General features: G+C 35.8%; 1 protein-coding gene across 1 annotated transcript in view; it reads left to right on the forward strand.

Moving 5' to 3' along the window:
* Positions 1-17,837, forward strand: part of plppr1 (phospholipid phosphatase related 1) — a 77,066-nt gene that overhangs the window by 31,623 nt on the left and 27,606 nt on the right. Inside the window, exon 2 of the mRNA XM_084103762.1 lies at positions 1,784-1,880. Coding sequence (XP_083959888.1) covers positions 1,821-1,880 — 60 coding nt within the window. The 5' untranslated portion in view covers positions 1,784-1,820. The remainder of the gene's footprint in view (positions 1-1,783; positions 1,881-17,837) is intronic.

Genomic DNA, 17,837 nt, shown 5'->3' on the forward strand with positions numbered 1-17,837 from the left:
CAATGCTGTATGCAAATTTAACTGAGTTCACGTCAACCAAAGCAACAGAAATGAGCTTCATTTTATCTATCATCAGCTAATTTCAAGATCAAAGACCGTAAAATGAGATAGAGTGGCATCAGCACTGGTAAGATCATTTAGTTTAATTACTTTTAATGAAGATAATTGTATGTTGAGCGTTCGCATCTTACTTCCAGTTTTTATTCGCGGCAGTTTGTGCTTTGGCTTGCTGAAGAGATGCTCATCTCCTCATCTGCAGTGATAGCGTGTTTCAGTAGCGCTTTCATATCTGGCTATGACCTCATAAACCCTACAACTTGCTCTCTCTCACACGTTTATTTTTTAACATTTTGGGAGGAGTAAAATTCACATATGTGGTTTCAACAACCAGATGCATTTCCACTTGTCCAGTTTCGTCTGGAATGTGTTTCAGACCACCTCCTGAAGTGGTTTGAGCGTTTCGGAGGGCATTCACACCTGGTCTTTTCACGACCGGATAGATATCCCATCAGAGGAAATGCATGAGGGGACCGGGTGTAAACGGGTCCAAATATTTCCACCCCAAACCTACGCCATGTGTTCAGCCAGTGTTGTTGCATCAGGCTGGTTCAAACGTTCAACCAGAGCAACCTTCAGATAGTGCCGGAATGCCAGTGTTTAGACTTTTCTGAGAATAAACTTAATATGTCTTACTGCATATTAAGCTGGGATAGGAGAAAACATTTTGACATAAAATAATACACATTTCTGCTTTGATTGCTGCCCTAGGAGACAGCACATTTGCATAATACATTTCCTGTGTAAAAATGTTTCTTTGTGTTTTTTTTGTTGTTGTCGTCTTTGTTTTGTGTGTGTGTGTGTAGGCTATATGTATGAAAAGAAAATCAGAAAAAGTGTGTTTTCACAAAAATCACAAAACCTTGTGTTGCTCTAATGAGAATGTTGCACAGTTAAAGTCTTTTATCTGTCGTCCTGTTTCCTTTCCACTGACTGGATGCCCTTCAAGAGCCTGAAATCCTCAGACTTTTTCTGGCTGCTTTTTTCAGGTCCTCGGGGTGTTTGTTGTGAACTCCTATTTGTTTTGGTTGTGGCATATACTGTTTGTGTATTCCACAATTCATTTTAAGACATTTATGATTTAGCTGAACTCAATTGCAGTGGAATATTAGCAGTTTACAACCTCTCAGTCGCACAGTTTTGGTCAGAATACCACAATTTAACTAGTCAATGCTGTGAAGTTTTGTAGCCATAAACCCAGAGGAGAATTAGCATTTCTAAGACACGGGTTTTCTCAGGAATTTCCTTACAATTTTAAATAATTGTTTTCTATTTGAATATATTATTTACTTAATATATTGTAATTTATTCCCGTGATCAAAGCTGAATTTTCAGCACCATTACTCCAGTCTTCAGTGTCACATGATCCTTCAGAAATCATTCTAATATGATGATTTGATGCAAATTTTTGTGTAAACTGAGATTATTTCAGGATTCTTTAATGAATAGAAGTTCAAAACAAAATGATTAGTTGAACACTTTTGTAACATTATAAATGTCTTTGCTGTCTCTTTGATCAATTTAATGTGTTATTTGCTTAATAAATATATACATGTATAAAGTTTTGGTTTCATACCAAACTTTTGAACAGTAGTATAAAATTTTTGTATTTTAAAGATTCTTTCTCCTGTTTTTTGTTTGTGCATTTCACAGAATGGTAGTAAATTCATGATTTTTCTTAAATGCTCTATTAATAACATTTTTTTTTACTTCCTTTCTCTTTTAGATTGCCAATTGTGGAACTTAAACTGAATTGATGCAAAATGGCTTCAGATAATACACACCGTAGTTACTCCATCATACCATGCTTCATATTTGTAGAGGTAAGTTTCTTTTACAGCCAAAACGGTAACATTTAACTGCATATTTTTTTCCCACTTGCTATCATATTCTGTTCTCCATTTATTGTGCTGTTCCTTACTCTCTGATACGGCTTTAAGACGTCCTTTCTTTTCTGAAACTGGCTGGATATTTAATTTGAATTTCTGTCAAATCCAGTTTAATCACTGGGAACTGTGTGTCGGCACTTCAAAGCGCTCTTCTCCCTCCGCGAGGCGAGTTGTGCGTGTCTCCCAGACAGCACTGTTGGGTTTGTGAGATGAACCGCTGTGCCATTTGCCTGAACATGAGAACATTGGATGCCAGATATCCAGAGCTGTGTGTTGCTGATACTGTGGAAAAGTATTTAGGACATCCAGCTTTGTTCTAGAGCAGAATTATATGCTAGTATGGGATCATAAACCATGTGGTGGATTTGTAGCCTAGTGGTCAAATATCTATTTTTTTTTAAGCTCTGCAAGGGTTGAGCAATGAACAATCATCACCATTGGATCTTTGAATCATGATGCCTCGGGTTACTCATGGAGTGCTGTGCAGTTGGGTTTAAAACACCTGGAGTTATACTACCTATACACACTCACATTCATCTCAATGGCAGTTGCTTGGCTGGATCAGGAAGAATGCTTGTCAAAAGGATACCTCTTTCTCAACTGACAGTGAGTTAACGTCAACCGTATACTGTATATACTGTACATCCTACTTACCTGAGTACATACTGTATACTCTCATAAAAACAATACTATATAGCAAATCTATCTCACAGCTCTGTATATAAATAGGGATATATATAAAACTTTATAACCGTATATCCAACTTTATTTGCATACATACAGTACACTCCCGTAAAGCGATATATACTATATAGCAAATCTCAACTATAATCTATTTTAACTATATTATCACCCAGCTATAAGTATATCTCAATTGTTTTATCGCTTACATCATTGCAAAATGTAAACTATATCATCGCTCAGCTCTTATCTGCTAAATGTGACTTTAGGGCATGAAGATATTGAGATGTTATAAACATTGACATCATGATTTTCTGTAAAGCTACTTTGAAACAATTTGCATTTTCTCAGTTAGTATAGGGAGCCATTTTTCTTCTGATGCCCCTAATGTGTGGGGTTCCTCAGGGCTCAATTTTGGGACCAGTCTTATTCTCCCTTAATATGTTTCCATTAGGAACGATTTTTGATAAACATGGCATTCATTATTCATTTGTATGCTAATGATTCTCAAATGTATCCTCCAGTGAAACATGGAGAGCAATTTTCTCTCCAGTCTCTTTATGAATGTCTGGCTGAGGTGAAGTATAGGTTGGCAAACAGTTTTCTTCAGCTGAATGAAGTTAAGAGTTTATTCTATTTAGTAAAAAGGGATGTGTGAAGGACGTTAATGATCATCTGGGGTTGCTTCCAGAAAAAAAAAAAAAAAAAAAAAACCCTTAAAGTGTAAAACCCTTGGTGTCATTTTTGACACAACTGTCAGACCCACCTGACAAACTTAAAGCTGTGCTTATTTCATTTGTCTCTTTTATTCCATTGTATTTATTTGTGCTATCGTTTGCAATTTGTTTATTTGTTTATTTTTTTCTTATTTTATTACTGATTGTTAACTTGTCTTTTTTTGTAAATTTAGTTCAAAGTTTCAGATAAAGCCTCCCTGTGCTGTGTGTAAACTGTTTCAACTTCATTACCCAAATTATAAAAAAAAATGAGATGGTAAAAAAAAAATAAAAAAAAGATCGGCATCGCAGTATACTGTATATGGCAGTTTTCCCCGTGGTATCAATAATGGTATCAAAATATCAATATTTTTCTTTTTTCAATATCATTTCAAAGTTAGAAATTCCAGTACGTGACAACACTATTATTAATATTAATATTATTTATTATAATTTGTATTATTACACTTGCAAGAGTTACTCTTGAATTCATTTACAAAAATGTGCCACAATAATCAACAAATAAAAATAAATAAATCCATGTACACATTTAGAGAGAGAGTAAAATAAATAAAATACCTGTCTCTGTAACAACACCTTGTGATCTCTGTGACTCTCGCACTCGAAGTCGCGCGTCGGGCTGTAAACCAGTGTGGGTTGGCCTATTAATATCTTTTTACGTGTAGACAGAGGTGACTGGATCTTCTCACTGTGCTGTTGGTTTATATGCTGCATCAATGCATCATGTTTGTTGTGCTATTAGTTTATATCAACATCTTTTTGCAGTATCCGCTGCAAATTTGAATGTGGATGGGGCATCAACATCTACTGTTTAACGCAGGAATTGCGCTTAGGAAAATGTTCTCAATCTTCTTAGAATTTATCTTTTGAACTCTTTTTTTCTTTGTCACCATGAATTCTTATTTTTAATGGAATATTGCAGTATTCATGTGTACTTATTTTTTTAAATTCATGTCTCATAATCTTGAATCACAATAACTTCCCTTCCCTCTTGCAGCTCTTCTCTTCTCAGATGATGAGGGCGGGGCAATAACCTGTCAATCGCATGAGATCCACCAATAGCAAACTACAACCATCCAATCAATTCCCCACAGACAAAATCAAGCCCTGCCCTACATTTGTTCCAAAAGCCGTTTCACTCAGATATACATCACAATAGAGAAGAAAAGACATCGCAACTTTAATGTTGATCAAAAATACTCAATGTTTACGTTCGCATGGTGAGCTTCATGTTGATTAATGTCAGAATATCGCATTCCAATATGTGACAGAGAAATGGTGAGCAATTGTAACTTTTCAAGTAATCATCCATTGCTAAGAGCACAATCGTAGCGCACATCTGATCAGGGCTCGCAAAATTTCAAAATCACTGGTAGCCCTTCGGGCAGGCACTTTTCAGATTTTGGTAGCCCCAAAATGAATTTTACTAGCCCAGATAAAAAGACAATTTTTAATGTAGAAAATTGGTTAGGAGTCAAAACAATGAATCAAAAACTTCAAAATACAAAACACGGGGCACCCCCGAGAAATTTTTTATTTCTCTGATCTACATATGTGCATTTTAAGATGTTTTGAAGGCCAAAAAAATTGGATAACAATAGCTTTAAAACCATATAAGTGGGCAGCTGATTATTTTTATCTCCTCATCTCCATCACACTCTTTTTCTCTTTGTTATTCTCTTGCTCTGTCTCTTCCCCTCCTAAAGCTGAGCTTTGACTGATATAGGCTTTTCATTTTTGTCTGTCAGTGAAGTAAACATATACTGTAGGATCAACTGATAGATTGATTTATGAATCATTTTCTCAGATGCGTTCATTTACTGAAAGCTACTAAGACAGCTAGGTAGCCTAACTAAGTTTATTAAATTCATTCACAGTATGTACACATTCATTATTGATCTTATTCCTAATACAGGGCCGTAGACAGGGCTTTATAATCAAAGAGGTCCTACATTTAAGGTTATTAGGGGGTTCAAATTGTTTATTTCTCTGATATCCATTTCAAGACGTTTGAAGGCCAAAAAAGGATAAGAAATAGCTTTAAAACCATGTCAGTGGGCAGTAGATTGTGTCAATACCTGCTCTCACTTCTTATCCATCACTCTTTCTTCTTCTCTCAGTCTCCTCATCTTGCCCTGTCTCTTCCCCTCCTAAAGCTGAACTTTTTTAATTTACTGAAGGCTACAAATTGTATATTAATTCTCAACATGTACACATTCATTATTAATCTTGTGCCTAACATGAAAACGGCTTTGTTAATGCTCTGTTAATGTCCCCTCACAATGACAGTAAACTAATTATTAGTCACGTTACATAGGCCTATTTTCAGTTCAAAATGGCGAAATTCGACAAAAGTATATTCGTTTGTCTGATTATTTTTGTCATTAGTTTCACATTTATGACCTAAAAAAGCTGTCAAATATAAAATGTTTAGTTTAGCTACTTACTTCTTATCTCGCACTTGACCGTAAACTGAAGCGAGTCGCTCTGATCAAATTCGCGCTCAGCAGATTCTGTTTATAAAGCCCGCCTACTTTGATTTGATTGGTCATCTCAAATATTCTGACATTGACAGACCAATGAGACTCAGAACACAACACACACACACCCTGTCCGCTGTTTCTGACATGTGCTCTGCTTGGCGCCGCTGCGGACTGAAGATGAAGACGCCTGAATCTGATTATAACAAGACTGAAGCGAACACTATTTCAGATAGCCCGTCGGGCAGGCCGGTTATGCATTTTGGTAGCCCGACTTGAAAACACAATAGCCCTGGGACGTCGGGCAGGCGATTTTGCGAGCACTGCTGATGCTTTACTTAGCAAACACCACTAATTAGTAAATTAAACACGTGATAGTGACTAGAGTCTGCTATTGCATACTTGTAACTGTTTTTGATTTTTAGTTGCCAACTGAGTGTGCATTTGAATGACAGCTAATTTCCCCTTTTAGTGCCGGTGATTCTTTCCTTTTGTGACTGCGTAAAAAAGAGGGATTTCACATTGGCAGCAGAGTGCCAGACCACTTGCCAAACGGTGTTCGAGAGAAATAAAAATGCGCATCTATACTAGTAGGTTCTCAAACAGACTACAGTTGGGACTTTCATGCAAACACAGATGAAATGCACTTGAAAACACAGAAACACACAGAAATTCCTTTTACGGGGCGAACCCTCAATTCCACAGCGCTTTTCACTAAATGGACATGTGTGAGTGTGTGTGTGTGTGTGTGTGTTTCTGTTCCTCTGCCTCTGGATCTGCTTGAAGCTTTCAAGACACATCAGAGACGGAAACTAGGCCACACAGAAACGATCATGCAGTCTAATGCTTGCTTAGTGAAGATGTGAAGGCGCTGAGAAATACAGTCATGCGTTCAGTTTCTGTAGAGAGATTATTCCTGCGAAAAGGCTCTCGATCTGAGAAGCGTATCCAATATGGTGACATATGCCAGCTACCTTTCTCTTCCAGCTACTGACTGTGCAGGAACTGGACACTGGCCATCTTCTGATCATGTTGTTCCTGTTTATGTGGTCAGTGATTGGACCTGTTTTTCACTGATCAACAAAAAAGAAGGCAAACGAGCAATGACTAATTGGCTGCCGCTATAAGATCTTGTGTCTAGTACAAATAATTTGGTGGGGTTTTCTTGGTTATAAATTTCTGTTAGACTGACTTATTTGAGGCAAACTCCACATCTATCATCACCAGTAATGACGACCGTATACCTGGACCACACCACAACCATCTGTTGACCTATTTTCAGTGTTAGCTCTCATCAAAGTAATATTCAGGCATCCAGGCTAGAATTATATAACGCATGCATAGTTACTGTGTTGGCTTCAGAGGCAGTTTTATGAATTTATCAAAAAAATCTGTGTTTAACCATGATGCATCACACGCCTTCAATACGAATGCTACATTTGAGCAGTGTTCGACGAAACTCAGAACCGAAGTTGACCAACTCTTTCCCCTGCCATTGACGGAATTTTCCGTCATTTATGACACAACGCTTCCCCGCCTATACGACTATATTCTAAAAATGCGCATTAAAAACTTGTGGGCTCAATTGAGTTGGATAAACTTTTTATCCGATAAGAAAACTTAGGCATAAACGATGATGGAAACGCATTTACGAATAAATTCCTCGATGCGCATAAAAAAAGACGTGACTTTGCGATGGGATGGCATAACTGGACTAGCCAGTGGACCGGTCCCGTTGCACAGCATCTGAATTTGTTGTTCTGGTTGTTTTGAAATGCCCGAGCAAAGTCTGTCGTCAAAGTGGTTCGGTGTAATTCCCTCCCAGAACTGTCTAACACGACTGCGTTCCCGAACAAAAGCAAGATAACTTTATTGCGTTTCGTCTGCATGCTCTGAGGTGCAAGTAATTTATGATATATGAAATTGTTATATACAGTGGCTTCTGCTGCAGCAACTTCCATTTTTCTTAGTGATATTTAGCGCCATGAAGTGATTTATTTTTCTCTACGACTCACTAGATGAAAACGGTGCTTTATTCGCAAATGTTATAAGCGATATTCCAATTTTGCACTTAAGTTAAATTCGAAATGTCGGATGGAAACTAGCTAGTGACTGAATTTTCCATCAATCCATGTTTTACTGTTATACGGTAGGGGGCGCTATTACACATCTTCTGGATGAGTACACAATCTCCGGGTCAAAATACATATGGAGAAGAAGCAGAAACAAGAGATAAAAACACAATTTTCTCAGCATTATGTTCAAAATGTTGCTTTTTTTGATTAAACTTACCCTCCTTCAAGTGTTAATAAAAATAAAATGGGTTTTGTTATTTAAAACCAGCAGCTCTTTTCTTTCTTTTAATATATTGCATGTTCAGGTATAGACCTTTTGTGCCAGAGAAACAAGCATCTTTAGCATTTTGTGTTTGAACTTCTGTTATTGCGGTAGCTCTGTATATTTCTATGGCATCACTGTTGAAAAGTAATTATCTGGTCAAGTGGATTTACTTATTGTAGAGTTAATGAAAGTTATCATGAGCATTGTAGTGTTTGATGCGGATGTCATAACAAATGCCAGGAGACGGAAGATTTTAAAACTAGTGGTTCATTCATAAATCCATCATACTGTGGAAATACAAACCGTAAGACAGAAGACAACGAGCGCAGCGCTGAAAAGGGCCAGGGCTACATAAGGTCTATTCATACAACAAAATATTCTGGGGGCCATGACAGTTTTGTGAAAATGATCAAAAATGTATTGATTGATTGACCAGTGCGATCAATATAATTCACTTGGGCATTGTGGGAGTACAATGTACAAGTAACACTGCAAGTAGATAATTGAAATTAAATTTGCTCACCATTTTGTAAAGTTCTATGTTCAGTAGGAAATAAAAGGCAAATAACGATTTGTTTGTGCGTATTTTACGAGTAAAATAAATGGTTTTGTGCAGTGAATTATTGGCTGCTGAGAGTATGAGACTAGTGAAATTACAAAAACTTTTAGAAAATCAATACTCAAACCATCAAGACTGTTAATCACATCTTGTTTGGGTTTTTTAATTTTTTCAGCCAATAGGTCAATGACATGACGTACAAATTCTTTTTTGCTTATATTAATTTTCATATTTTTTTGAGGGCATGAAGTAAAAATCTCCACATGATACAAAAGTCCTGATACCATGAAGACATTTCTGAAAAGAAACCTTATTTCTTAGGGGGAAAAAAAATAATAAAACTTTTGTTCACAAAATCAAAGTCATGTGCTGCAACTACATGTGGAAAAATAGACGATAATTTGATCTTTTGTGTATTTTTGTGAATTTATGTATTATATAACAATGCAAAATATTCAAACTAATTTTGGCTCACAAATTTTGGACCCTGCCTTAGAGACGGCACTTCTCGAGGTCTGCTCCCTGTTAAGAAACCACCTATTCTCCTATAAAATCAGACACAATTAATTATTCATCCTAAAAGTCCAGCCACAAAGTGCTGTGCTCTCCAGCCTTCCACTACAGCTTTGAACTGTAGTTTTGTTTCTCTCTGTCTGTCTGCAAGAATAGTTGACATTTTTTAAAGCTGATTTTTTTTTATCTGAAAATTAATCTGACTGAAACTAAACTGAGAACCTAAACAATGTTTGAATGGTTAACATTAGCCACTTTTCCACTGTCAAGCCAAACCATTTCATTGCTTAATCGGTTTCGTTTTCCACTGTGGGGCTGATGACAGAGCTCTTTCCAATGTAATACAAATGCGTCAGTCGTTGCCTTGGCGAGTCAAGCGCTTACAGACTGTATGAGATGTAAATAACAACCCTGTTAAGGAGAATGGTCAGGTATTGTTCTTAACTTGTTTACTTTGCTCAAATAGCGCGCTCTGCCAGCTAAAAAGAAATTGGTAGCCAGGCAACAGACAAGTGACCAATCCTGAGTGCCGATGTCACTACACGCATTCTACCAGCAGTTAGCCAACCGTGATGGGAACTCTGGGCCGCGAACGCTTTGTAAACATGCCGAGCTTAATCAAGCTCAAGTGGAAATATAAATGGAACCTTTCCTTACCGTTCTTGGAACCGTTCGGCCCGGCGGTGGAGAAGCGGCTATTATAGGGCTCAAGGTAGAATATGGACTATCCTGCAAACTGTTGAAGTCAGTAGGAAACTGCATCCTGACTTAAATGATTCCCCCCAATGAACACACTGTACACTGAAAAACAATGGTGTAGAAACAATTGTCACTCAGAAATTGCTAGTAAATCTCACAAACAATTACCAAAAAATTGCCAGTAACACATTAAATTAAACGAAGTTTTAAAGTAGAAAAACTGAAATGGTATTTTCTTGTTAAAAAAACTTCTCAGAAATATAGCTGCAAGCAGCAATTACCGGGGTTTAAGTGTTTTAAGGCCTTTAAGCACATGCGTAAAAGGTATTGTTTTATTTAGCTAGGATGTAACTGCCTAGATGGAAAAGACAATTTACAGCCAAAACAGACAATTTAATAAGGAAATATGTTTTAAAACTTTTTGATAGTTATCGAGGTTGAGCCAAAAAGTCCGCGAAAGGACTAGTTTGTGAAAGTACGTTTTTGAAATAATCTCCGATATTTAGCAAACGATTTGATTGACAGCGGCGGTCCTAGAGGCAAAGTTGCTCAGAATGAGGAGTTCTACCATGTGTTATGAATGTCGAGGGCATGTGCGAAAAATCACACGATTTACAATCATTTATGCACACGAAAAGGCGCCCCCAGTGGCCAATTTCTTTCGAATTTATCACAGGCATCTAAGGCTACTTTGAACATTTTGGCGTCCCGTCACGGGTGCCAATTGGAATTTCGACTTTTTTGATAATTATTGACAATCAGATTCCAGATAATCTTTATGCACTGGATTGGTTCCGATTAGGATTCCAAAATATACCCGAAAATTTCACGAGAGTCACGTTCGAATCCAAGACGTGTGTTTTGTTGTTGGGCCAAGGATTCCAACGATATAAGACACTTGAGCCTACAGCAACAGTTTTTTGCTGTCGCTGTAGCGCTCCCTTCAGGCCGATTGGGGTTGTTGTAGATACGGTGGGTACTGTCATCCCTCAAAGTTTCAAGTCTCTACGATTAACGGTATGGTCTGGTCGATCACTTTTAGGGGTGAATGCTGATCCTTGGAAATTCAATCGATTACAATAGGGTTTCAGCGCTACGTGCTTGAACCCCTAAAAAGCATTTATTACAGTGAACCTTCCAACATCAACAAATAGTCTGCTTTATCCACACTATTGTAGACTGGTTTCAACATGAACTGCATGTATTGTGCTGTCAGTTGATACTCAATTGCGTATGATTTCAAATGCATTGCGTCAGAAGATGCAAGAATGATAAGAGGATTTCTGTTCTTTTAAATCCCACAGAGAGTCAGAGATATACTGTCAAACTGTCTCAGTTTATTTGTTATGTTCATGGAAGAACGTAGTGAAGCTGCTCAAATCCAGGCGTATAGACATGATTGACACCTGCTCTAGAAAATGTTGGCGGCCTTGACAACAAATCTGAATACTAAAAACAGCAAATGCTTTAAGTGCTGCCTGTCTAATTATTTGTACGAGAGTTTAGGACAGGCCTACTGGTGAACATTTTTGAGGAGACGTAATTAAACCATTAAAATAAATGAGCTGAGTAAACGGCTCTCTCTTTTTCCACAAGCACACATTAAGCCCAGAATCTTTAACCCAGAAATGGAAAATGACATTTTTGATACTCTATTTCATGTAATTCTGAACTTTGATGCTGTTATTTATACAAAAGGAGAATTTTGGATGAATCTCCAACTTTTTTTTTTTTTTCATAAGATGAAGGTAAGGTAATCAAATTTTTTTTTTTTTTTTTTTTTTTTTTTTTTACACCCAACTAGTCTGCTCCTCCACTAAACCTCTGAAATCTCATTCAGATTCAAAAATGATTTTGAAAAATTCAATGAATAATTACTTATGACTCATTATGGTTATTGCATGTCGTAACTTATCACAAAGTGCTAATAACAAATGTCTTTACTATCACTGCTCAAAAGTATTCACAAAAAGTTTGTTGGTCACATTGAACTGTCATTATATGTGGAAAAGAAGAGTGTGAATATTCTTTTCTTTTTGTGTGTTTTATAGAAACCGCATTAAAGTTTGAAACAATATAAATAAACAATAACATAATTTACATTTCCTTGTGAATTATTCCTCTAAGCATGTGATCTTTCTTATCTTCTGAAGTCTGGTCACATTAGTTAGTTAGTAGGTCATGTCTCTTTGAATATTTAATTGTTTGTGAGCTTCTTTTGATGTTTATTTTAGCAAAAATGATCATTATGCAAATTATTTTTTTATTTTTGTTTGCTTTAATTTGTAACCAGCAAGAGCTATTTCAATGAACTACCCAATTAACAGAAAATATGAGTAAGTTGATGTCAAAGTTGAACTTCTGCCTCCATTGTGTCATTAGTAAGAAAACAGTATTTTTGCAATTTTGCATTTTAAATTGATTCAATCTTAAAATTCATAGGAAAAAAAAGATGATCAGTTATTATAATATCTGCCTAATCTTCAAAAATAGGCCTTGTTTGATCACGCAGTGTCAAGCACACTGCCACACTGTAAACTATTTTTACAGCACACATTACGAAAATAGAGTGAATCATCTCCTCATGTAATTGTTTTGATGCAGCGGTGAAAAGAATGATGAATCATGGTTCTCTGAAGTCGTCCATCATGTGTGTTTTAGGGCCGTGTCCCACTGAACCGCTGGTGTTGTAAGTTGGCTGACTGGTCGTGTTTATGATGCATACAGCCTGTTATGATTGATTCTGGTTGTCTGGAACAGCAGTAGTGTTTGGTTTTAGATTTGATCTGCTCTGGCTGGAAGTGAAGCTGATGGGATGTGCTTTCGTATCTATAAAACCCGGGATACACCAAGCGGATGTCAAAGAACTAGTGGCGACGAAAGCTGACTGTGTTGTCGCCTCCCGTCGGCTGGGTCTCGGTCAAAAAGCTGCGCTTGAACACCAAAATGACTAAAGGTGACTGTCAACTAGCACAAAAAACTCAAAAACGGCCCTATGGCTGACCGTCGGCTTGGTGTGGACTGGATTTTTGGCATCTTTCTGAGGATATGTGAGTGGTGCTTGTCCACTGTGCTTGGCTGTTCTGAGTGCTTGTTAGTGTGTTGCGAGACGGTTGCTAGGGTCGTCTGGGTAGTTGTTAGGTTGCTTATTGCTGGTCCAGTCGAAAGCCTATCCAGTCTCAGTGATTTTTTTTGTTTGTCTATTAAAGAGATTCACTCAAAATTGTAAATTCTATCATTATTTACCCACCCTTATGTTGTTCCTAACCCAAAAGAACATAGTTCCCACCCCCCATCCCGTCTATACAATAAAAATCAATGGGATTCAGTGTTGTTTGATCCCAATATCTTCTAAATATCTTTTGTGGTCCTCAGAATAAATAAATGGCAGCGGCTGTTTACTGAGTGAAAATAGCGATCGATTATATTTACAGTATGTAAATAGCAGCATTTTCTTTCCAATAGACTGTATAGATAGTAGTTAGATGATATTTATACTTATAAATAGTGGAAGATACTGTTTGCACCTCAGTGTTGTTGGACATAAAACGTATTCAGTAATAACAGTGTAAATGATTATATTTTTTACAATTATTAAATGGATGGATTCCTTTTTTGTGGATTCCAATCACATTTCAAGCAATTCAAAAGCATCATGTCGAACAGTGCGAATCAGAAGTGTCTCAGCCGAAGGAAATAATCCATTATTTATTGACTTTAATATATTGGCTAATTTTCTTATCGAGTCGATAACGATGTCGAAAAATGAACATATATCGTCCGATACCGATATGGAGGCCGATATATCGTGCATCCCTAGAACAACAAGTAAGTAAATGATGACTGAATTTTCATTTTTGAGTGAGCTACAGTATAGCTCTGGTCCTTCATTTACTGTAAAGTAAAGGGGATTTTTTTTATCAGTTGGACTGTTATATTATCCACATGGCAAATCACAAGTCCGACTGCTTAGAAAAGTAATATCATCAGTCCTTAACAACCCCCACGATTTGCACCATCAGCACAAAAAATACAGTGCAGGACAAAACCTAAACCTATGAAGCTTAACTGAGGATTTTATGGTCTGTGGTGGTTATCTGTGAATATTTTTTTTCCCCCCAAATAATTTTCTTTTTAGATGAACAATTCCTTTAAAGCAGCTTGGCATCCATTTTGATTTGGCTATTGTCGAGGGTGACATTCAGATGCTGTGTGGTGGCAGTTTTAAGGGCTGATGTCACAAAGTAGGGCTTATTTGGGGAAAAGATTTATTCTTGGTAACATTGCGATAAAAACAAACCATTTTTTTGCTGTAATTGTTTATAGGGCTGCACAATTTGTCAAATGTTGTGATTTATATATAATAATGTATTAATAAAAAAATATTTATTATCATTACTGAATAAAAATCTAAAAATTACTAAATAAAAGTACACTGGAAACACCATCATGAGCTGCTCACGGGTAAATGAACACAGTATCGCGCTTCACTCTGAAACACGCAGCACATATATTTATTTAATCAAAAGGCATCCTTTCAAAAGGCAGCTGTATCTCAATTCTGGTTTTATTTTTATTAATCATGCAGCCCTAACACAAGAGATGCAAGTTGGATTCTAAATATTAAGGAATTCCATCTGTTTGTCTCATTTGTTCTCTTTTTTTCTTTTCCATATGCCAATAATTACATGCTACTTTTACGATTTCCGCAGGATGTATACTATGCAAAATATGCAAATATGCATGCAATACCCGGATGACCTGCTACAAAATGTGCAGAATAAATGTACATGCTCCATAAAACTGTACTGTATCCCATAATGCAATGTCCTCCATAAACTATGGCCAGTGAGCTGTAAGTAATTACACATTTTAATATGTCTTTCTTTATTGGATTAAATAAAAATGTAAGATAATGACCAGATGTCACTCACAGACAAGGTTTTGTCAAAATTGTAGCATAGTACTGTTTGTAATGCCTACTGCTTAGTAGACATACAGTGATTTCAGATCAGTATGTAGTAAGCAAGCATCTCTCTCTCTATACACACATTCTGTCGGTCTTGTCCTCATGTTTGTAGTCGCGCACTGCCCTCTGTAGGAGAGCTGAGGCAGTGTGTGGCGTCGGGCTTGTTTCGTATCATGCTGATTATTGCAGTTTTGGTCTTAACAGATTTGGTCTTAATCATCCCCCCTTTACGCATTAAAGATGTGATGAGTGTGTTGGCATGAGATACTAATGACTCTATTGTATCAAAGACATGAGAAAGAACATTTAGTTGTTGGCCAAAATTGTACTAAATTTTACAATTGGTATTGTGCAAATCTTTATTAACAATGTATATTAACTGTATAAACGAACAAAGCTTTGTTTTTGTTTCATTACTCTTGAAAAAGAAGTGCACTTAGTTGTGTTGAATGTGTACTTTATATCTTAAAAGTACATTTAAAAAACTGTATTAGCAGATAATATAATATTAATGAAATACAAGGCCACTTTCATGACTGTTTTATTTTATTTTTAAAAATGCACTTTTAAATGCATATTGTAGTTTAAAGTTTAATTTTAAAATACATTTTTAATCATGTTTTAATCTTTTGTCGTACTTTTCTTTTGTGTTGACTAACATACTAAAGCACATGTAAAGTACTTTTTTAGCTTGTGTGTTATTTGATATTACATTAAAAGGTAAAAGATACTATATTTAAAAATGACTAAATTGAAACTTCATCTTTATAAATGTTTAATTGCAAATAAATTGAAATACCGGTACATGACATCCAAAGTTCAATAGGCATAATGTTATATTTTAGTTTACCATAAATGCTTGTCAGTACAGTAACTTTAACCATATTTCAAAGATAACAGAAGTGATAATTATGAAAATACATATACAGATGTACAAATGTCCTACTTAATGGGTCAAAAAAGCAGTCTAAAGTTCAGCTATTCATTTAATATAAATGTAAACTATAATACATTTTAATTTAATTGCATGCAGTTGTCTGAAAACATTACATTTATTTTGCATTTAAGTATATTCTTTTCAGGTATTTTATTCCCATAAGTAATTATAATTATTATTATTATTATTATTATTATTATTATTTTATTTTTTTTATTATTATTTTTGCAAGGTTATTGCTTAGTCTTTCATATGAATTGTCATTTTTTAATTACTAAATATGTTAATATTGGCTTTATCATGACAATATCAAATTGACATAATACACAAATGGAATGAAAAGAAATATACTGGACAATAAACTGAGCAGTTTCAATAGGGTCCTCAGTTGCTCGGGCCCTAAAATTAGACCATGTCGGATATGTTAAAGCTCAGTCCATGAGAGTGACGGATATTACTTATTTGTAGGGCGGCCTTTCCTTCCGTCATATAAAAGCCTGTTTAATAAGCTCTAGGGAGAGATCTTGGTGTTTGTAGTGCAGTGTTTTTCTGGATTTTCATCTTCATGGGATTTGCTCAGAGCTCTTTGTTGTAAAGCGCTATTAAGTGTACTGTGTTCAGTCCTTAGGGTTTATAAGAAAAACACTTTCATGTTCTTGGAAATACTTTATTACCCACATGTACACTGTAGTTTGACATTCTGTGCATTCACAGGGCAATAGTTCAACATATATTTGGAACAAATAATGTGTCTAGCTAATTATTAAATAGAAAGCATTAAAATGTAATATAACAATGCATCATGCTGGATCAGTGGGTTAAAAACAAAAGACAGTTAAAAATAAATAAATAATAAAATACAGTACAGGGCTCCAGACTAACATTTGAGAGCAGTACAACCGGTGCCACTAAGTTCTACAATTTAATTTGTTATTGCTTATTTTTGGTCATCACATTAAAAATAACATTTAAATTGGATAATATTTAGAGCTTTGAAAGTGCTGGAAAAAGCATCAAGCACTTTGAAGTCCTTGAATTTCACTTTCAAAAGGTTGTATGAACCCTGAAACTACAGTAATCATGTAAAAACATTAACTATTTCTGCCACAATACCATGGTTACAGTTAGCGTTACTACATTAATCCATGGTGATTGTTGGTGATTTATGGATTGAAAAGCCTTCTATAACTTGTTTGTTCATGGCACAATTTTTCTCCTGGTTTCCACATCAGCTCTGTTTGATCTGATATGGTTTATAACAGATAATTCTGCACTGAATTTGAATGCTTCCCACTAGATCTCGCTGCAATGTTATTAATACTGCTGAGAATTGAAGCGCTTTCTCACGGGATCTCCAACACGGTGTCACGGCCCGCGAGTAAACCTGTTCTGAGCTCGAGCTGCACTCTCTATTATTGCTCCAAGCTGATAAACTGTCCACGCTGTGGACAAGTGCAAGTGCGCTTTTGTTTCCTTTACCGTTTGATGTTTTTCTTATGCAACAAAAATGGCAGCTCTTATCAGTTACACTGTAAAAAGTGATCAGTTGATCAGTTTTTTTCAGAGGAAACCCGCTGCCTTAAAATGATTAAGTAAATACAATTGAAAAAATTGTGGATTTTGATATTTTAAAAAATATGGCAAGTAAAAGTTGAAACAAAATAAAATGTGTTGCGACTACAACTACAACTAGTTATTTTAAGTTGGACTAACTTAATCTAATTAAATTGCAATTACTTAATTTCAATCTACTTAAAACTAACACGTTTTTTTGAGTTCTGTCTACTCAAATTGAGGAAACTTGTTGCATTGAAAAAAAATGAGTAACCCCAACTTATCATACATGAGTTCTTTTAATTCACTTGTGACTGATTTGATGTAATCTCATTTTATTAATTTCTTTGAAAGTCTTCACAAAAATTGTAGGCTATACAATTCTTAAATATAAAATTGTTCAAAACAACATTGTGTTTATT

This window comes from Abramis brama (assembly GCF_963993115.1).
Source record: "Abramis brama genome assembly, chromosome: 25".
Taxonomy (NCBI): domain Eukaryota; kingdom Metazoa; phylum Chordata; class Actinopteri; order Cypriniformes; family Leuciscidae; genus Abramis; species Abramis brama.